The sequence below is a fragment of the Phyllobates terribilis genome, unplaced genomic scaffold (genome assembly GCF_046119375.1).
Source record: "Phyllobates terribilis strain yellow unplaced genomic scaffold, ASM4611937v1 Scaffold_4__5_contigs__length_816908805, whole genome shotgun sequence".
NCBI lineage: Eukaryota > Metazoa > Chordata > Amphibia > Anura > Dendrobatidae > Phyllobates > Phyllobates terribilis.
The window spans coordinates 358101693-358124362 of NW_027362764.1; the positions used below are offsets into that span (position 1 = coordinate 358101693).

General features: G+C 43.7%; 1 protein-coding gene across 11 annotated transcripts in view; it reads right to left on the reverse strand.

The window, feature by feature from the left end:
• CTNND2 (catenin delta 2) overlaps nt 1-22670 on the reverse strand; it is a 2090389-nt gene that overhangs the window by 1801393 nt on the left and 266326 nt on the right. For all 11 annotated transcript variants that reach the window (XM_073678428.1, XM_073678425.1, XM_073678422.1 and 8 more), the window contains one exon: nt 1983-2095. In XM_073678428.1, coding sequence (XP_073534529.1) covers nt 1983-2095 — 113 coding nt within the window. The remainder of the gene's footprint in view (nt 1-1982; nt 2096-22670) is intronic.

The window sequence follows — 22670 nt, forward strand, 5'->3', positions numbered from 1 at the left end:
GTTTTAGGGCTCCTGACCAGGAAACCTCCCACTTGCTCTCAGACGTAATATTTCTATTACTGTGGCAACCAGACCCCTGGGGTGCCACACTTGCCTATCATAACTGCGGGTGGAGTTAAGTGTTGCCCACAATTATTGACCTATTAAATGCCACTGTGAAACTCCTTGTGGTGTAGTATATAGAGGATGTGTCCCGTGTGGTGTAGTATATACAGGATGTGTCCCGTGTGGTGTACTATATAGAGGATGTGTCCCGTGTGGTGTACTACATAGAGGATCTCTCCTGTGTGGGGCAGTATACAGAGGATCTGTCAGTTTTCCTATGTAATGTAGTATATAAAGGATGTGTTCCGTGCGGTGTAGTATATAGAGGATGTGTTCCGTGCGGCGCAGTATATAGAGGATGTGTCTTGTGTGGGTTAGTATATAGAGGATGTGTCCCGTGTGGTGTAGTATATAGAGGATCTCTCCTGCGTCGTGTAGTATCTGTCAGCTCTCCTGTGTGGTGTAGTATATACAGGATCTGTCGGCTCTCCTTTGTGGTGTAGTATATAGAGGACCTGTCGGCTCTCCTGTGTGGTGTATTATTTAGAGCATCTGTCAGCTCTCCTGTGTGGTGTAGTATATAGAGGATGTGTCAGATCTCCTGTGTGGTGTAGTATATAGAGGATGTGTCAGCTCTCCTGTGTGGTGTAGTATATACAGGATCTGTCGGCTCTCCTTTGTGGTGTAGTATATAGAGGACCTGTCGGCTCTCCTTTGTGGTGTATTATTTAGAGCATCTGTCAGCTCTCCTGTGTGGTGTAGTATATAGAGGATGTGTCAGATCTCCTGTGTGGTGTAGTATCTAGAGGATGTGTCAGACCTCCTGTGTGGTGTAGTATATAGAGGATGTGTCAGATCTCCTGTGTGGTGTAGTATATAGGGGGATCTGTCAGCTCTCCTGTGCGGTGTAGTATGTAGAGGATCTGTCAGCTCTCCTGTGTGGTGTAGCATATAGAGGATCTATCAGCTCTCCTGTGCGGTGTAGTATATGGAGGATCTATCAGCTCTCCTGTGCAGTGTAGTATATGGAGGATCTATCAGCTCTCCTGTGCAGTGTAGTATATGAGTATATGGAGGATCTGTCAGCTCTCCTGTGTGGTGTAGTATGTAGAGGATCTGTCAGCTCTCCTGTGTGGTGTAGCATATAGAGGATCTGTCAGCTCTCCTGTGTGGTGTAGTATATAGAGGATCTGTCAGCTCTCCTGTGTGGTGTAGTATATAGAGGATCTGTCAGCTCTCCTGTGTGGTGTAGTATATAGAGGATCTGTCAGCTCTCCTGTGTGGTGTAGTATACAGAGGATCTGTCAGCTCTCCTGTGTGGTGAAGCATACAGAGGATCTGTCAGCTCTCCTGTGTGGTGTAGTATATAGAGGATCTGTCAGCTCTCCTGTGTGGTGAAGCATACAGAGGATCTGTCAGCTCTCCTGTGTGGTGTAGTATATAAAGGATCTGTCAGCCCTACTGTGTTGTGTAGAGTATGTCTCCTGCTGACAATTCTCCTGCTCACATTGACAGAGCAGCTCCTTCTCTTCCACTCAGATTTTTCGTTAAGAACCATTGCCGACGTCATTGAGAATGACAGCGGCTCCCTGTTGCCAAACTGTGGGAAGCTGGCTGTCAATCAGCATGACTATTCGACAGTGACACTTGTTAGATGCTGCAGATTTCATGAAGAGCCATGTAACGAATCAGGAGCATCTGGCTCCAGCACGCCCCCTCATCAAGATTGGCATGAACAACGCCGGTCTTGATGAATCGGGCCATTGTGTTTTATATTACAGGTACTGTATTAGCATATTTTACTATACAATTTGTGGTCTTATATTATTTCTATATTATTGATATAGCAGCATGGTGGGCCCCAAGAATGATAGTCTCTGGTGGGCCCAAGGTACTCCAGTCCGACGCTAGCTCCAGAAGCATGAAATCATTCTTACCTAACACTACTCATGCTGCCAGTTTCTGATCCAAGTTTGCATCTCTCCAGTTGGCTGGCGACAATTTGACGTTCAGCCTCGAGTTCTCGTGTTAATCTTTCAAATTGCAGTTCCTAGAAATAAAAATCACCATGTAAATTAAATATTTACTTGAAGGCTTTTCTTTTCAATGTTTCATTGCATTATAAGGCTGGTTATAATGAACAAAAATATTTCTTATATATATGTATTTTAATTTGTCGACATTTTAAAGGTCTCTGCTTACGGATTATGAGTGAAAACACTGTTGCGCCTACTGTAGTTCAGCTACATTTTTTCTTAAACGCTGGAGCCTAAAAATGTGAAAAGTATTCCAAGAATGCATGATCATACTGTCATACTGTATGTTAAAATTCAATCAAAATTTTTGGGGCCAAGACTACAGCTTAAATAATTCTCCCTCACTTACAATAATAATAATAGTCAGGAAAAGTTATTTTAATTATATAAATTATATTAATGTACTGTATATAAATAAAAGTTATTTTTAAATTAGCAATGCATTCACAATCTTTCTCTTCTTACCCTTCCCTACACTATAAGTTTAGTACAAATTAGTGGTGTACACTTTGTGGATGACATATGGAAGTATACAGTGGGTACGGAAAGTATTCAAATCCCTTTAAATTTTTCACTCTTTGTTTCACTTCAGCCATTTGGTAAATTCTAAAAAGTTCATATTTTTTCTCATTGAAGTACACTCTGCACCCCATCTTGCCAGAAAAAAAACAGAAATGTAGAAATTTTTGCAAATTTATTAAAAAAGAAAAACTGATATATCCCATGGTCATAAGTATTCAGACCCTTTGCTCAGTATGGAGTAGAAGCACCCTTTTGAGCTAGTACAGCCATGAGTGTTCTTGGAAATGATGCAACAAGTTTTTCACACCTGGATTTGGGGATCCTCTCCAGTCCCGTCAGGTTGGATGGTGAATGTTGGTGGACAGCCATTTTTAGGTCTCTCCAGAGATGCTCAATTGGGTTTAGGTCAGGGCTCTGGCTGGGCCAGTCAAGAAAGGTCACAGAGTTGTTCTGAAGCCACTCCTTTGTTATTTTAGCTGTGTGCTTAGGGTCATTGTCTTGTAGGAAGGGGAACCTTCGGCCAAATCTGATCCAGAGCACTCTGTAAGAGGTTTTCTTCCAGAATATCTCTGTACTTGGCCGCATTCATGTTTCCTTTAATTGCAACCAGTCGTCCTGTCCCTGCAGCTGAAAAACACCCCAATAGCATGATGCTGCCACCACCATGTTTCACTGTTGGGATTGTATTGGGCAGGTGATGAGCAGTGCCTGGTTTTCTCCACGCATACCTCTTAGAATTATCACCAAAAAGTTCTATCTTCGTCTCATCAGACCATTGACTCTTATTTCTCATAGTCTGGGAGTCCTTCATGTGTTTTTGAGCAAACTCTATGCTGGCTTTCATATGTCTTGCACTGAGGAGAGGCTTCCATCGGGCCACTCTACCATAAAGGCCTGACTGGTGGAGGGCTGTAGTGATAGTTGACTTCTTGCAACTTTCTCCCATCTCCCTACTGCATCGCAGGAGCTCAGCCAGTGTGATCTTGAGGTTCTTCTTTACCTCTCTCACCAAGGCTCTTCTCCCATGATTGCTCAGTTTGGCTGGACGGCCAGGTCTACGAAGGCTTCTGGTGGTTCCAAATTTCTTCCATTTAAGGATTATGGAGGCAACTGTGCTCTTAGGCACCTTGAGTAATGCATAAATTCTTTTGTAACCTTGGCTAGATCTGTGCCTTGCCACAATTCTGTCTCTGAGCTCCTTGGGCAGTTCCTTTGAGCTCATGATTCTCATTTGGTCTGACATGCACTGTGAGCTGTGAGGTCTTATATAGACAGGTGTGTGTCTTTCCAAATCAAGTCCTATCAGTTTAATTAAACACAGCTGGACTTCAATGAAGGAGTAGAACCATCTCAAGGAGGATCACAAGGAAATGGACAGCAAGTGACTTAAATATGAGTGTCTGAGCAAAGAGTCTGAATACTTATGACCAGTTTTTCTTTTTTAATAAATTTGCAAAAATTTCTACATTTTCTGTTTTTTTTTCAGTCACGATGGGGTGCAGAGTGTACTTTAATGACAAAAAAAAATAACTTTTAAGGCTATGTGCCCACGTTGCATTTATGAAGCAGAACATTTCTGCTGCATAAATGCAAGTCCTCTCCCGGAAAAACGCATGCGGAATTCCGCACGCGTTTATCGCGCATTTTTCGCGCGTTTATCACGCGTTTTCCACATGCGGAATTGCCTTGCGTTTTTTATGCATTGGACTAAGGCAATTCCGCTTGCGGAAACGCAAAATTAAATGACATGCTGCGGATTTTTGAACGCGGCATAAACGCTGCGGAAAAATCCGCAGCATGTGCATAGAAGTTGCGGAATCCCATTGGGGACCATGGGGTGCGGATATACATGCGTTTTTCAAGCGTTTACGCTGCGGAAATTCCGCAGCATATACGCTTGAAAAATGCTACCTGGGCACACAGCCTAAGGCTTTTTAAAATATAATTTTAATAATACTGATGAAACAACCACTTACATATCTACCAATTGATACAGGAGGTGGTCACCTAGTATTAGCATTGCACATGGATAAAGCATGTATAGGCCCCCAGTTATACAGATGTAGTGCAGTGTCTGGCTTATAGCCTGTTATTGATGCCTGTTTTAAATCCCACTCTGAGTCTCTCCTTTCTCAGCCTCTGCAATAGCGCTGGTAGCGCTTGCTATATCCCAGTACCATTCCAGCAAAACACAGGTAAACTACCACCCTGTAGATTTTTATACCTCTCATCATGTTCACGTCACATGTCTATTGCCTCCGCTCATCTTATTTTAGTATATTCACCTTGAGTCAGTCTCCCTATTTATCTTTCTCTATCTCATGCTGACAGTGTTGCTCTTATTTTATTGCTCCCACAATTTCCTCTATTTGTTTGGCACCTAATGGGCACCCATTTTTGCTGATTTTGCCAGTGTGCCCATACAACAAACAGTTAATTCCTGTATGTGCGCAGCTGTCTAACATCCGTGACACATGCAGCCGCGGCAGCTCAAATCTAGATGTCAAGCGCGCTGCAAATAATCGGCGAACACCCGATTATTAATGGGCGAACAGCCTAAGGCTGTGTGCCCATGTAGCATTTTTCAAGCGCATATGCTGCGGAATTTCCGCAGCGTAAACGCTTGAAAAACGCATGTATATCCACACCCCATGGTCCCCAATGGGTTTCCGCAAGTTCTATGCACATGTTGCGGATTTTTCCGCAGCGTTTATGCCGCGTTCAAAAATCCGCAGCATGTCATTTAGTTTTGCGTTTCCGCAAGCGGAATTGCCTTAGTCCAATGCATAAAAAACGCAAGGCAATTCCGCATGTGGAAAACGCGTGATAAACGCGCGAAAAATGCGCGATAAACGCGTGCGGAATTCCGCATGCGTTTTTCCGGGAGAGGACTTGCATTTATGCAGCAGAAATTTTCTGCTTCATAAATGCAACGTGGGCACATAGCCTTAGAATTTACCAAATGGCTGCAATGAGACAAAGAGTGAAACATTTAAAGGGGTCTGAATACTTTCCGTACCCACTGTAGTTATTTTTGTTTCCAATGATAGCTCTCATAACTAGAAAAAAAGAGGACTTTGTATTGCAATGACAACAGAAAAAAAAAGTTATGGCTCTTATAAGAGTGGGAGGAATAAATAAAACAAAATGGAAAATTCACCTGGTTAGGAAGGGGTTAAATAATTTCAATATTTACATTAGATACTATGATTTGTATGGTGAGCAACACAGAGGTGGATAATTTAATATTACAGAGGAAATAAAACTCAAAACTGGGGTCCCTTATAAGCATATTTATCCAGTCAAGTATCTCGGACAGTTTCTATATTATTCTACTATTATTGTAGCAAAAATAGTATGAACAAGTGACAGCAAAATTATAGTTATAGCTACCACCAAGGGCTACATGTTACCTGCTAAGCCAATAGAGTATCAAATTGTGCATCAAACAGCTAATATTATACATGACAAAACATTATTTGTTATAGCAACAATTGTTAGGACCTTTGTAGTTATAGAAAAAAAATTATATAAGAATATGGGTGTCATACATCTGTATAACTAGTAGAAAGTTTTGTCTGCACTCGAGCCTAAATGGAGTTGCTGGTTGAGTGGGATACCGTGCTACAAGGACCAAGAAGAGAAATCCACCGCACACTCAACAATGAAATTTGCAATATTTATTGTGCAACAACACATATAAGCTGTGATATGTGGTGGGTAGTGTTGAGTGAGCATGCTCGTTTAACCCTTTTAATGAAGCACAATCGGGTGTTCGCCGATTATTTGCAGCGCGCTTGACATCTAGATTTGAGCTGCCGCGGCTGCATGTGTCACGGATGTTAGACAGCTGCGCACATACAGGAATTAACTGTTTGTTGTATGGGCACACTGGCAAAATCAGCAAAAATGGGTGCCCATTAGGTGCCAAACAAATAGAGGAAATTGTGGGAGCAATAAAATAAGAGCAACACTGTCAGCATGAGATAGAGAAAGATAAATAGGGAGACTGACTCAAGGTGAATATACTAAAATAAGATGAGCGGAGGCAATAGACATGTGACGTGAACATGATGAGAGGTATAAAAATCTACAGGGTGGTAGTTTACCTGTGTTTTGCTGGAATGGTACTGGGATATAGCAAGCGCTACCAGCGCTATTGCAGAGGCTGAGAAGGGAGACTCAGAGTGGGATTTAAAACAGGCATCAATAACAGGCTAAGCCAGACACTGCACTACATCTGTATAACTGGGGGCCTATACATGCTTTATCCATGTGCAATGCTAATACTAGGTGACCACCTCCTGTATCAATTGGTAGATATGTAAGTGGTTGTTTCATCAGTATTATTAAAATTATATTTTAAAAAGGTGGTTTCTAAGAGTGACATTCCTACTTACATGGAAAACAAAGTAAAGAATGTTGAGTAATCTGAATTCATAAAGGAATCTTTTAAGGTTTAAAAATGAATATATTAAATAAAGTTTTTAGAGACTTTTTTGACAGAGAAATGAGGCATGGTTTAGGGATTGGCTAAAATGTGATTAGATGATATATAAAGGTGTAATATAATATATCTCTAGTTATTCATACTAGTCATATACAGTATACGTGTGCAGTTATCTATATAGTTTATGTAACTTTATTAATATTGTGACAGTGAGGGGTATGGTGATGGATGGGAGATATATTCCTTCCAGCAAGTGCCTTTCGATCCAGGAGGTAAAGACCTGGCCTGGATCTTATCAGCTATTCCGGGTTTTTGGTGCAATGTCCGAATTGCACGGCTGCAGGTCTTAGGACAGCATAAATAGCATAAAAAGATAGCCAGAACTCCTCAGTGTGTGTTGGTGGGGGGAGAAGAGCTGAGGGATGTTTGGTGGAAACATCAGACCAGAACAGATTGGCACTTCCGGACCCTAACTTTTGTTGTGGAAAACAAGCTGGACTTTTGTTTTGTCTGATGTAAGGTATCTGCCCACGATCCGTAGAGGCAGCGGCTTGGATGCAGCTCACTTGCTCTTTGTCCAAACCACTGCATTGTACATTAGAAGCACAGTGGATGGGTTTTATAGAAATCACATGCCTACTGTGCTTCTATTTGCCGCCACATAAACTCACCTATGGCGTGGCTTTAGGAGCCGCAGCATGTCAATTTCTGTTGCGGAGATGCTAGTCTCCACAACAGAAATTTCCACAATAGAATGGATAGGATGGTAACATTTCCACATGCGGGATCGGACACAGCGCTTTAGACGCAGCAAAAATATGCTGCATCCAAAGCACTGCTATAGCCTGATCGTGAGCACACACCTAAGACTGTGTTTTTTCCTGCTGCCAGTGTGAATAAAACACTGTTCTTGTACTGTACAACCTGCGTATGCCTCTTTACTGCGTCCCTGCCATTGCCTACCAGAGCGAATCCCCACAATATATTGTATATATGTGTAAGTGAAGATAATTTATTAAAGAAATAAATACAGTAAGTTTAATTCATTAATAGATTAGGTCTCCATATAGAAATTAAAGTAACAATATTTTAAACAGAGCAAAAATATAAGACTTTAGGCCATGTACAAAAGTGGTGCTTTTACTGCATTTTTTAATGCAACTTAATTAATGCTGCGTTTTTGAAAACTGCAGCATATCGCTTCTTACAGGGATTTTGCAATGTATTTTTAACCCATAGAAAGCAATCAGTTAGTGCAAAAATGAAACAAAGAAGCAGCAAAAAATGAAGAAAAAGTGCTGCTGTCTGTTTTTGCAGTTATGGTGAAGAAAATGTGAAAAACATTTATTTTTGTGTTTTTCTTTCTCCTGACTCCAAGTACTGTTTAATTAAATTAGTAATATGTGTTTAAGTAAACAACGCCCTACCAATGGTAGGTAGAGTAAAAAAAAGTCTGATAAATAAATAATGTTACATGTAATCATTTTAAAATGCACATTAATTATAATTACAATATAATATGGGTTATCATATATATATATATATATATATATATATATATATATATATATATATATATATATATATATATATATACATACATACACAGTACAGACCAAACGTTTGGACACACCTTCTCATTTAAATATTTTTCTGTATTTTCATGACTTTGAAAATTGTATATTCACACTGAAGGCATCAAAACTATGAATTAACACATGTGGAATTATATACTTAACAAAAAAGTGTGAAACAACTGAAAATATGTCTTATATTCTAGGTTCTTCAAAGTAGCCACCTTTTGCTTTGATGACTGCTTTGCACACTCTTGGCATTCTCTTGATGAGCTTCAAGAGGTAGTCACCGGAAATGGTTTTCACTTCACAGGTGTGCCCTGTCAGGATTAATAAGTGGGATTTCTTGCCTTATAAATGGGGTTGGGACCATCAGTTGTGTTGTGCAGAAGTCAGGTGGATACACAGCTGATAGTCCTACTGAATAGACTGTTAGAATTTGTATTATGGCAAGAAAAAAGCAGCTAAGTAAAGAAAAACGAGTGGCCATCATTACTTTAAGAAATGAAGGTCAGTCAGTCCGAAAAATTGGGAAAACTTTGAAAGTGTCCCCAAGTGCAGTTGCAAAAACCATCAAGCGCTACAAAGAAACTGGCTCAGATGAGGACTGCCCCAGGAAAGGAAGACTAAGAGTCACCTCTGCTTCTGAGGATAAGTTTATCCGAGTCACCAGCCTCAGAAATCGCAGGTTAACAGCAGCTCAGAACCCAATCGAGATGGTTTGGGGTGAGCTGGACCGCAGAGTGAAGGCAAAAGGGCCAACAAGTGCTAAGCATCTCTGGGAACTCCTTCAAGACTGTTGGAAGACCATTTCCGGTGACTACCTCTTACAGACCAAAAGTTTGGACACACCTTCTCATTTAAAGAAATTTCTGTATTTTCATAACTGAAAATTGTCCATTCACACTGAAGGCATCAAAACTATGAATTAACACATGTGGAATTATATATTTAACAAAAAAGTGTGAAACAACTGAAAATATGTATTATATTCTAGATTCTTCAAAGTAGCCACCTTTTGCTTTGATGACTGCTTTGCACACTCTTTGCATTCTCTTGATGAGCTTCAAGAGGTAGTCACTGGAAATGGTCTTCCAACAATCTTGAAGGAGTTCCCAGAGATGCTTAGCACTTGTTGGCCCTTTTGCCTTCACTCTGCGGTCGAGCTCACCCCAAACCATCTCGATTGGGTTCAGGTCTGGTGACTGTGGAGGCCAGGTCATCTGGTGTAGCACCACATCACTCTCCTCATTGGTCAAATAGCCCTTATACAGCCTGGAGGTGTGTTTGGGGTCATTGTCCTGTTGAAAAATAAATGATGGTCCAACTAAACGCAAACCGGATGGAATAGCATGCTGCTGCAAGATGCTGTGGTAGCCATGCTGGTTCAGTATGCCTTCAATTTTGAATAAATCCCCAACAGTGTCACCAGCAAAGCACCTCCACACAATCACACCTCCTCCTCCATGCTTCACGGTGGGAACCAGGCATGTAGAGTCCATTCGTTCACCTATTTCTGCGTCGCACAAAGACACGGTGGTTGGAACCAAAGATCTCAAATTTGGACTCCTCAGACCAAAGCACAGATTTCCACTGGTCTAATGTCCATTCCTTGTGTTCTACAGCCCAAACAAGTCTCCTCTGCTTGTTGCCTGTCCTTAGCAGTGGTTTCCTAGCAGCTATTTTACCATGAAGGCCTGCTGCACAGGGTCTCCTCTTAACAGTTGTTGTAGAGATGTGTCTGCTGCTAGAACTCTGTGTGGCATTGACCTGGTCTCTAATCTGAGCTGCTGTTAACCTGCAATTTCTGAGGCTGGTGACTCGGATAAACTTATCCTCAGAAGCAGAGGTGACTCTTGGTCTTCCTTTCCTGGGGCGGTCCTCATGTGAGCCAGTTTCTTTGTAGCGCTTGATGGTTTTTGCAACTGCACTTGGGGACACTTTCAAAGTTTTCCCAATTTTTCGGACTGACTGACCTTCATTTCTTAAAGTAATGATGGCCACTCGTTTTTCTTTACTTAGCTGCTTTTTTCTTGCCATAATACAAATTCTAACAGTCTATTCAGTAGGACTATCAGCTGTGTATCCACCTGACTTCTGCACAACACAACTGATGGTCCCAACCCCATTTATAAGGCAAGAAATCCCACTTATTAAACCTGACAGGGTATACCTGTGAAGTGAAAACCATTTCCGGTGACTACCTCTTGAAGCTCATCAAGAGAATGCCCAGAGTGTGCAAAGCAGTCATCAAAGCAAAAGGTGGCTACTTTGAAGAACCTAGAATATAAGACATATTTTCAGTTGTTTCACACTTTTTTGTTAAGTATTTAATTCCACATGTGTTAATTCATAGTTTTGATGCCTTCAGTGTGAATGTACAATTTTCATAGTCATGAAAATACAGAAAAATCTTTAAATGATGTGTGTCCAAACTTTTGGTCTGTACTGTATATACATACATTCTTATGTGAAACATGTAGTTTGTCTGAAAATCAATGTGTAATAGACAGTGAATGAGCAGCTGCTAAGATGGAATGTAAGGAAATCTAATATTGTGGTGTATATTGTATGTCCGTTGGAATATCAGACCTCATAAGTAGTAGTATTTTAGCTAGAATGAATTAGATTTTGTGTGATACATTACAATAGGTTTAGTAATGGAAATATCAAGACAAATAATGAAATATAATCTGCATAAAATATATTTATATATTTCTTTTGGAATTATAACTTTTTGACATGGCTAACTGTGGATAAGTGTAAACCCTCATCAAAATAGTTTATTAAAGGGTTATTCCCATCCCCAAGATTCTGTCACAATATGTAGTAGGTGTAATAATAATAATTGCAAATACCTCCAATTAGAAATGTATAGTTCCTCTCATAATGTATGTCACTTACCCCCTATGCAGGGCATTGCAGTAGCTTAAGTATATAGTGACCATTAGCAGCTTGTGGTTGTAACCATGGATATTTAAGCTACTGCAATGCCAAGCACATGGTGTAAGCGACATACATTATCAGAAGAACAAAACAATATATTTACCATTATTATTATTATTACATCTATTACATGACAGACTCTTGGAGGAGTATATTCGTATTCTAGAATATTTGTTTTTCAAATGGTATTTAATCTTATAGAATTCCATGCTATTTTTTAAAATGGATACACAGATATTTACAGTTAATTATTTAAAATTTTAATGCAATTTAATCCCTTCACAACATATGACATACAGTTGAGCTCAAAAGTTTACATACCCCTGCAAAATTTTTGCTTTCTTGGCCTTCTTTCAGAGAATATGAATGATAACGAAAAAAACTTTTTCTCCACTCATGGTTATTAATTGGGTGAAGCCATTTATTGTTAAACTACTAAATTTTCTCTTTTTAAATTTAATGACAACCGAAAACATCCAAATGACTCTGATCAAAAGAATCCCAGTTCTTAACGTTTATTGCCCCCTTTAACATCAATGACAGCTTGAAGTCTTTTGTGGTAGTTGTGGATGAGGTTCTTTATTTTCTCAGATGGTAAAGCTGCTCATTCTTCTTGGCAAAAAGCCACCAGTTCCTGTAAATTCCTGGGCTGTCTAGCATGAACTGCGCACTTGAAATCTCCCCAGAGTTGCTCAATGATATTGAGGTCAGGAGACTGAGATGGCCACTCCAGAACCTTCACTTTGTTCTGTTGTAGCCAATGACAGGTCGACTTGGCCTTGTGTTTTGGATCGTTGTCACATTGGAAAATCCAAGAATGTCCCATGCGCAGCTTCCAGGCTGATGAGTGCAAATTTGCCTCCAGTATTTGCTGATAACGTGCTGCATTCATCTTTCCTTCAACTTTTACCAAGTTTCCTGTGCCTTTGTAACTCACACATCCACAAAATATCAGTAATACACCTCTGTGTTTTACAGTAGGAATGGTGTTCCTTTCATCATAGGCCTTGTTGATCTCTCTCCAAATGTAACGTTCATGGTTGTGACCAAAAAGTTCAATTTTGGTCTCATCACTCCAAATTACCTTGTTCCAGAAGTTTTGAGGTTGGTCTCTGTACTGTTTGGTATATTGTAGGTGAGATACTTTGTGGCATTTCCGCAGGAATGGCTTTCTTCTGGCGACTCGACCATGCAGTCCACTTTTCTTCAAGTGCCTCCTTATTGTGCATCTTGAAACAGCCACACCGCTAGTTTTCAGAGAGTCTTGAATTTCAGCTGATGTTATTTGTAGGTTTTTCTTTGCATCCCGAAGCACGTTGCAGCACGTTATCAGCAAATACTTGAGGCAAATTTGCACTCATCAGCCTGGAAGCTGCGCATGGAACATACTTGGACATTCCAACATGACAACGATCCAAAACAAAAGGCCAAGTAGACCTGTCATTGGCTACAGCAGAACAAAGTGAAGGTTCTAGAGTGGCCATCTCAGTCTCCTGACCTCAATATCATTGAGCCACTCTGGGGTGATATTAAGTGCGCAGTTCATGCTAGACAGCCCAGGAATTTACAGTAACTGGTGGCTTTTTGCCAAGAAGAATGGGCAGCTTTACCATCTGAGAAAATAAAGAACCTCATCCACAACTACCACAAAAGACTTCAAGCTGTCACTGATGTTAAAAGGGGAAATACACGGTATTAAGAACTGGGGTATGTGAACTTTTGATCAGGGTCATTTGGATGTTTTTGGTTGTCATTAAGATTTAAAAAGAGAAAACACAGTAGTTTGACAATAAATGGCTTCACCCAACCAATAACCATGAATGGATAAAAAGTTTTTTTGTCATCATTCATATTCTCTGAAACAAGGCCAAGAAAGAAAAATCTGCTGGGATATGTAAACTTTTGAGCACAACTGTACATGTACCTCAAGTCCCTGACTTTGATCAATTCATTCATTCTGATTTATGGTTATAATTTTTTGTATTATTGTTTGTACTATACAATGAACACAATTTGAATAATAAAGATGACAACACCAATTACATCAAAACACACAATGACATCTACGGCTTAAAAATGTATTTACACTTATGACATAAAAATGTTATATCACATGAAGGAAACAAGTATAGCAATACTTTAGCGGTGCAATAAAAAAAAACGCTGGAGTGGTAATTTAAATCTAAGTACCCTGCCCCCTGTCTGATTCTCACCTTCCGCCATCTTCATTCATTTCCAGTATCTCTCGGGTCGGTCTCCGGTGAAAAATGACCTGCTCGCAGCTCCTGATATTTAGGTATGTAGACAAAACTGCTGGTGGTTTTAGGGGCAGAGGGGACCTGACAGGTCCCTTTAACTCCTTAACCCTAAAGTCTGTTTTCACCTTCCTGACTAGGTCAATTTTTTTCAGTTCTGACCAGTGTCACTTTATGAAGTAATAACTCTGGAATGCTTCATCTGATCCCACCGATTCTGAAAGTGTTTTCTCGTGACATATTGTACTTCGAGAATGTAACACAAAATAATTAATAAATAACACTTCCCAGATGTCTACTTTACATCAGAACAATTTTTGAAACAATTTTTTTTCTTAAATTAAAGGGGTTAAAGGTTTACCAGCAATTTCTCATTTTTACAACAAAATTTACAAAAACATTTTTTTAAGGACCACATCAAATTTCAAGTGACTTTGAGGGGTCTATATGACAGAACATACCCAAAAGTGACACCATTCTAAAAACTGCACCCCTCAAGGTGCTCAAAGCCATATTTAAGAAGTTTATTAACCCTTCAGGTGCTTCACAGGGACTGAATCAATGTGGATGACATTTACCTTTTTTTCACAAAAATTTTACTGTAGACCCAATTTTTTTTATTTCCTCAAGGCTAGCAGGAGAAATTAAACATACAATTTGTTGTGCATTTTCACCTAAGCATACGATACCTGATATGTGGGGGAAGACTACTGTTTGGGCGCACGGCAGGGTCTGGAAGGGAAGGATCACTCTCATAGAAAATATTAAGAAAATATCTCTCTCCCCCTGAAGCCCCTCTCACCCCCTTCCCTCCTCTATACCATTTGTCAAAAGGAGAAGAGCTGACACTTTGGCCAGTTGCTTCTATGAAATCGCCGTACACAGGAGAGGTGGCAAGCTCAGTGTACATTTTAATTAGCATACAAATGTAGTAGTAGTAGTACAGGCCTGTGATAAATATACACCTATGTGAGAAGGATGCAGCTACTAGCTTCAAAAGAATTCTCTGTCACCCCCAGGGCATCCCCATTTGCTCAAACAGAAATCTACAGTCTCGCCGGCACCAATACGAAATATGGGATATCGGAAGTACTATAGTTCCGATAATAACGGGGACACATTTTTAGCGGTCGGGTCAGCTAAGGAACAATACGCATAATTTTCCGAATCTGTGCACCCTTCTGGTGAGCTATTATGCAAAAGTACACAGATAACCAACCGCAGTCACGTCATGTCTAGTCTCTAAAGAAAGGTAAATTCGTAATGGAAAATATGGTATCACTTGCAAGATTCTGCGATCAACCCGCGAGGAGTTATCGTGGAAGTTAGATATTTTAATAAAAACATGAATGGTGTAGGCCCGCCCATGTGATGTCCCCCCTTCGGTAGCTTTAGATGGGTCCATACTCATGTTGGAAGTTACATATTTATGTGAACACGGTTCACGTTTGCTGATCGGGCATTGGAGTGCTTCCCTCCAGCTAAACTGAATCGTCTGTGAGCTCTTTAGTAAGTTCTTCTTTAATCCCATTTATTTTGTGTAGCTGTAGATTCTGTACTGTATGGTCTCCTTTTGTAAAACCTTTTGTATATTTTTCATAAACACTGCTTCCATTTTGGATTAAATATGAAATATAATAATCCTGTTTCTTTTGTCTTGTAATTGTTCCTCCCCCAAAGTCATATACGCTACCAGAACGCAGGCGTCCGATCAGGCCTGTACTATGTTTTAAAATTGATCGGTGGTGGTAGCAAATAATCGTAATTGGGCAATCGTGAAGCTGGCAGTGACCATACAGGGGCGTATACACATATTCCATGCGTTGGAATCCGGCTGTATGTATGCCATACGCTCTTTGCTCACTTGCCGATAGCTATGTAGCGAGTAACCGGTATTGTGTGTGTGAATCCCTGACAATCACCATTTGACTTTTTGAATGCAAAATTTGCTGGGATAATTAGCGGGTGCCATGTTGCATTTGGAGAGCCCCTGATGTGCCTAAACAATGGAAACCCCCTCAACTGACCCCATTTTGGATACTAGACACCTCAAGTAATGTACCCAGATGTGTGGAGAGCACCTTGAACCCCCACGTGCTTCACCAAAGTTTATAAAGTAAAACTGTGAAAATAAAAAAATTCTATTTTTTGCCACAAAAATGATCTTTTAGCCCTACATTTCTTATTTTCACAAAGGTAGCAAGTAAAAATGGCCCCCCAAAATTGTTGTGCAATTTCTTCTGAGTACGCCGATACCCGATTTGTAAACCACTGTTTGGACACATGGCAGGGCTCGGAACAGAAGGAGCAACATTTGACTTTTTGAATGCAAAACTTACTGGAATAAAGAGCAGACACCATATTGCGTTTGGACAGCTGCTGATGTGTCAAAACAGTGGAAACCCCCCACAAGTGAAACCATTTTTGAAACTAGACCCCTCAAGTAACTTAACTAAATGTGTGGTGAGCATCTTGTACTCCCAGGTGTTTCACAGAAGTTTATAACGTAGAGCCGTGAAAATAAAAAAATCACCTTTTTTAGACAAAACTTATCTTTTAGCCCCAAATTTTTATTTTCACAAAGGTTACAGGAGAAAATGGACCCCAAAAATTGTTGTGTAATTTCTCCTGAGTACGCTGATATATGGGGGGAAAACCACTGTTTGGACGCACAGTAGGGTTCGGAAAAGAAGGAGCACCACTTGACTTTTTGAATGCAAAATTGTCTGGAATCGAAAACTGATGCCATGTGGTGTTTGGAGAGGCCCTGATGTGCCTAAACAGTAGAAACCCCCCACATGTGACCCTATTTTGGAAACTAGACACACAAAGGAATTTATCTAGATGTGTAGTGAGCAGCTTAAACTCCCAGGTGTTTCACAGAAATTTATAACGTTGAGCCGTGAAAATAAGAAAAATCTAATTTTTTACACAAAAATGTTTTTTTTGCCGCAATTTTTTATTAATTTTCACAAGGGTAACAGGAGAAAATGGGCCCCAAAATTTGTTGTGCAATTTCTACTGAGTATGCTGATACCACATATGTGGTGGAAAACTACTGTTTGGGCGCACGGCAGGGCTCAGAAGGAAAGGAGTGATAGTTTTGAGTGAAGACTGAAGATGGAAAGGTCTGTGCACCATGTCGTGTTTGGAGAGCCCCTGATGTGCCTAAACAGTGGAAGCCCCCCACAAGTTATCCCATTTTGGAAACTACACCCCTCAAGAATTTTATATAGATGCATAGCTTTATAGATATCATTATAATGCTTTTGGTTTTACTGTTGTATGAATTTATAATGTGGTATGTAAGTTGTACAGAGTATATCAGATTATACAAGTGTGTTGTGTCAATTTGTGGATGTGTGGTATGCTTTGAAGCAATCCTTAATGCAAAGGCCAAGTTTCTCAGGTCAGGTTTCACTATGGTAAATTGTGTCGTTTTGGATTTCCCTCTTAGAACATATTCTGCACCTTTTTTGATCTTCCCTTCTCCAGTCCGTATCTCGGCCAAAGTCTGGCCACACACAATTAGCCACATACAGGTTCAGCACATCCCGTACTAGCTCATTCCTGGAGCAAAATTTCCCCAGGTACTGAGCACCTCTGAGTGTCAGGGTTGACTATTCAAAGCCCAGACAATCCCCTGATTTGGGAGGGATGGTGGATAATGTCCACTTACGCTATCCACTGAAAACATTCTCTTGTAAATGTGGTTGTATTAACTCTCTGCATCTACTTGGCAGGATAACTTGCATGTTTTCACATCACTGAGGATAAGAGTCTCAGCGACACATACAACCCCTGGCAAAAATTCTGGAATCACCAGGCTCAGAGGATGTTCATTCAGTTGTTTAATGTTGTTGAAAAATGCAGATCACAGACATAGCACAAAACTAAAGACGGATTTTGGTAAGACCTTACCTGTAAAATCCTTTTCAGTGAAGGAAGGAAGGGAGACACAGATCCATTACTAGTGGGTAGGCGGAGCCCCATAGGATAGTTCACCTCAGATTTAGAAAAAGCGACGACCGGCCCCTCCAGCTTAGGCTCCTCCTACTCCCATGTTCTCCAGTCCGTACACAAGCTAAGGAAGAGCAGACAACACCAGCGGAACAACACAACCCCTTCTGAAAACTCAGAAATGTGAGATAACAGGTTATGTATATAACAGCATGTAAACACACAGTCCCAGGCACAACTTACTGGACCTGACAACTGCGATGAGCTGGCAATGCTGGAACAGAGCCCTAGTGCGCCAACCCCAGACCAGATGACCGCCATCCGGAGGGAGTCGCGCCGCATCTAGAAAAACCATAATACACTTCTGCCATGGGAGGGTGCTGTGTCTCCCTTCCTTTCTTCGCTGAAAAGGATTTTACAGGTAAGGTCTTACCAAAATCCGTCTTTCAGCAGCAGAAGGGAAGGAAGGGAGACACAGATCCATTACTAGTGGGACGTCCCAAAGCAGTCCAAAACTCAAGGGTGGGAAACAGTGGCAGAATCGCCAACACCCCAACAACTTAGGCAAGTGCGCAACAAGCGCCGAACAAAAAATAAAGAGATAACCTAAACCACCGCCGCCTGCAGGACCCTGCGTCCCAAGGCCGCATCGGCGGAAGCCCTCACGTCCACTTTATAAAACTTAGTAAAGGTGTGAACGGAGCGCCAGGTAGCCGCCCGGCAGAGCTGCGCTGCCGAAGCCCCCTGACGAAAAGCCCACGACGAACCAACAGCTCTCGTGGAATAAGCTTGAACCTTAACCGGACAAGGCTTGCCCTTGAGCCAGTACGCCTCCAGGATAGCCGAACATATCCACCGAGCTATAGTGTCCTTGGAAGCCCGCTGACCACGGCGACGACCAGCAGGAATCACAAACAGAGAATCCAATTTTCGAAACCCTTGCGTGATTGAAAGATAGAACTTCAATGCCCACACCAAATCCAACGAGTGCAAGGCCAGCTCCTTCGGACTCTTGGGTTTCGGACAGAGGGAAGGCAACACGATGTCCTGATTGACGTGGAAAACGTGACACCACTTTAGGTAAAACATCTCCACGGGTACGAAGCGCCACACGATCCGGGTGGAATTACAGAAAAGGGGGCGAGCAAGACAGTGCCGCCAACTCCGAAACCCTTCTTAAAGAGGTGACCGCCACCAGGAAGGCCACCTTCCAAGAAAGCAAGTAAAGCGTAGCTGAATCCATAGGCTCAAACGGCCCATGCTGAAGAGCCTCCAAAACTAAATTGAGCCGCCAAGGAGCCACAACCGCCCTCCGAGGCGGAAACTGACGTGCAACCCCGCGAAAAAATGAACGCACATCCCTGCGTGAGGCAATAGCCTTCCGAAAAAGCCTGGATAGTGCAGAGACCTGACTCCGCAAGGTACTAACTGCTAGACCCTTGACCAGACCACATTGCAGAAAGGCCAAGAAGTTGGGAATGGAAAAAACCCTCGGGTTCCTTGACGATCCAGAACACCATGAATAGAAGGCCTCCCAAGTTCTGTGATAAATCCTAGTCGTAGCTGGACCTCTGGCCGCCCGCAAGGTGGCAATGACCTCGGCCGAAAACCCATGACGGGTCAAGATCTCAGTCTCAAGAGCCACGCCGTCAAACGAAGTGACTTCAGGTCCGGATGACGAATGGGCCCTTGGATTAACAGGTCCGGGCGAAGAGGCAGTGGAAACGGAGGCACTGCCAGAAGAGACACCAGCTCTTGAATACTACACCCTCCGCGGCCAATCCGATGCCACCAAAATCGCCGATACTCGTTCGAGATTGATCCGCCGGATCACCAGAGGAAGTAAGGATACCGGCGGAAACACATAGATCAGCTCGAACTGGTCCCACGAGGCCACTAGAGCATCTACCGCCACAGCCTCTGGGTCCCTGTACCTGGACATGAACGTCGGAATCCTGGCGTTCAGCCTGGGTGCCATCAAGTCCACTTGGCGAGTCCCCCAACGGGAGCACAGCAGAGCAAAAACCTCCGGATGAAGACTCCATTCTCCGGGATCTACCCGCTCGCGACTGAGGAAGTCCGCCGAGATATTCCGCACACCCGGGATGTGAAACGCGGAGATGACTGGAACCCTGGACTCGGCCCAAACCAGGATCCGAGAGACCTCCATCATGAGTCTGGAACTCCTCGTCCCGCCCTGATGGTTGATATACGCGACAGCTGTCGCATTGTCCGTCTGAATCCGGACCGGCAGACCGCTCAAAGGGACCATCCAATGTCAGAGGCAGAGAAATATTGCTCTCAACTCCAGAATGCTGATTGGCAGAGACGACTCCTCTGACGACCAGACCCCCTGAAACCCAGAGGTCGTTCCAAACCCCCCCCCCCCAGCCAGTCAGGCTGGCATCGGTGGTAATCACCGACCACCGCGGGAGAAGAAAGCATTTCCCCAGGGATAGAGCCTCCAGACGTAACCACCATCCAAGAGACTCTCGCACCCTGCGGGAGATAACGACACAGCGATCCAGCGAAGTCGGCGATCGATCCCGGGAATGAAATTGTGCAAACGGCACTGCTTCCATTGCCGCCACCATCAGACCCAGAAGGCGCATGCACTTCCGAAGGGACATCGCCCTCACCAACCTCATAGCCTGGACGTGGTGACGAAGGTTCGCTTGTTTGTCCGGAGGGAGGGACACCACTGCCCGTACGGTGTCGAAATGCATCCCCAAGAACAGGATTGACTGCGACGGCTCCAATGACGACTTCTTCCAATTGACCAGCCACCCGAAGTCCTCCAAGTGCTGAAGGGAGAGATCGCGAGTTGTCACTGCCTCCTCCGCTGTGGGCACCACAATTAACAGGTCGTCCAGGTAGGGGAGAATCGTAACTCCTTGCTTTCGAAGGAGCGCCATGAGCGGCGCCAGAGCCTTTGTAAAAACCCTGGACGCCGAGACCAACCCGAATGGTAGGGCCACAAATTGGTAATGGGCCTGCCCTACGGCGAAACGCAGGAAGCGCTGGTGAGCCCTGCCGAAAGGGACATGCAAATAGGCGTCGCGGATGTCGATCGACACCAAAAAATCGTACTGCGACAAGGCCGCCACGACGGAGCGAAGAGACTCCATACGGAATTTCCGGATTTGGACATGAAGACTCAAATCCTTGAGGTCCAGAATGGGACGAAACTTGTCCTCCTTTTTTGGGGACCACAAAACGGTTGGAGTAAAACCCCCTTCCCCGGTCCTCCGGCGGAACCGGAACCACTACACCCTGCTGCAGAAGAGAGTCGACCTCCCGCAGCAGAGCGGCAGCCAGCTTGGGCACGGACGGGATGCAAGACTGACGAAACCTGTCCGAGGGTAGAGAGTGAAACTCTATGAAATAGCCCGCTGACACAACCCGCGTCACCCAGGCATCCGTTACGTGGGACGCCCAAACCGACCCGAATTGTAGCAGCCGACCTCCCACCCGAGAGCCCTCGAGAGGGATCCTGGCGTCAGTCCGCCTTAGCGGGCTTTTTGTCAACCTCCCTTTTGTCCCGATGGAAATGCTGTTTCCAGGGAGTATGGGATTTCTGGGTGGACTTCTTTACCGGAAGACGAGGGACGACCCGATCTCCAAGAGGGCTGATCGAATCATCCCCTGGGTCGAAAGGACCGACGACGACTACCGGCACTTGACCTGCCAGACGTAGAAGTCGCTGCTTTCCGCTGCGGCAAAGCCACATCCTTGGCCTTGGCAATCAGCTCCGTGAGGTCCGATCCAAAAAGCTGACCGCCCTTGTACGCCAGAGCCACAGTGCTCTCCTGACTGACGGCCGAGGCTTGAGCCCTGGACAGAACAGAGGTAGTATCCAGCACTGCGTCTCTGCTATATCGGGCCGCCTCTTCCAACAGCTGGAAGAGCCTTTCCATGTCAGACAGCGGAGTCCCATCTTGCCATGCCGACCGCAGCTGATCCAACCATCTCAGGGAAGCCTCACCAGTATAATATTAGGTGTCAGGCATGTGCTGGGCATGAAATTGGGTCAGAATCATCTGTGGATTCTGTGGTCTCCCATTCTGGTCCAGCCGGGGCAGACACTGCTCAGCATCACCATCTGGCCCAACGCCTAAGTAGTGCACTAGATGTACAGGCTGTCCCCACATGGCCCCCAAGGCCGCTCGGAATCCATGACCCGCGGCCTCGTAGATGGCTAACTCCGTCCTTCTGTCCAGCGGATCCTGTAGACTCGCCTTCCCTTTAACCGGAAGCAACGAAGATTTGCTCAGCTGAGACAATGGCACGTCCACTTCAGGAGAGGGGACCCAATTAGTGATAGTCTCCGTGGAGCAGGGATACAGGGCATCAAAAAAAACACATCCCTTGGAAGCATTTATCCGGACATAGGCGTTCTTTCTCCACCGCCTCGTTAAGTTCATCGTGCGCCGGCAGTGTCGAACGAGCCCGACGTGACTCCTGATACAGCCGGGCCGACTTGCCCGGCCTCGTCACCTCTTCAGACAGCTGTAACACTTCCCGCATGGCTCCAATAAGAGCATCCACGCGGCCTGAAAGCGAAGCCGAGCGACCCTGCCGATCCTCTTCATCAGAATCGGAGATCTCATCAGCAGAGCTTGTCGGTGAATCCGAAGCCTCTGATGCGCTGCGCGGAGGAGACAGCGCCACCACAGGCCTGTGGCGCTTCTTGTCCCGCGCCGGTAGGGACATAGCTGATACCCAGTGACCCAGGAGGTCAGACAGACTGTCAATGGAGCGAGTGAGCGCTTTAACATCACTGGGGCCCCGACCAGAGACGAACCTGACGCCGTCGACCCCGGCGTATCAGATACGCGTGACCGATCCTGAAGCGGGCCAGGAGAGAGGTCCGCGCCCCCTG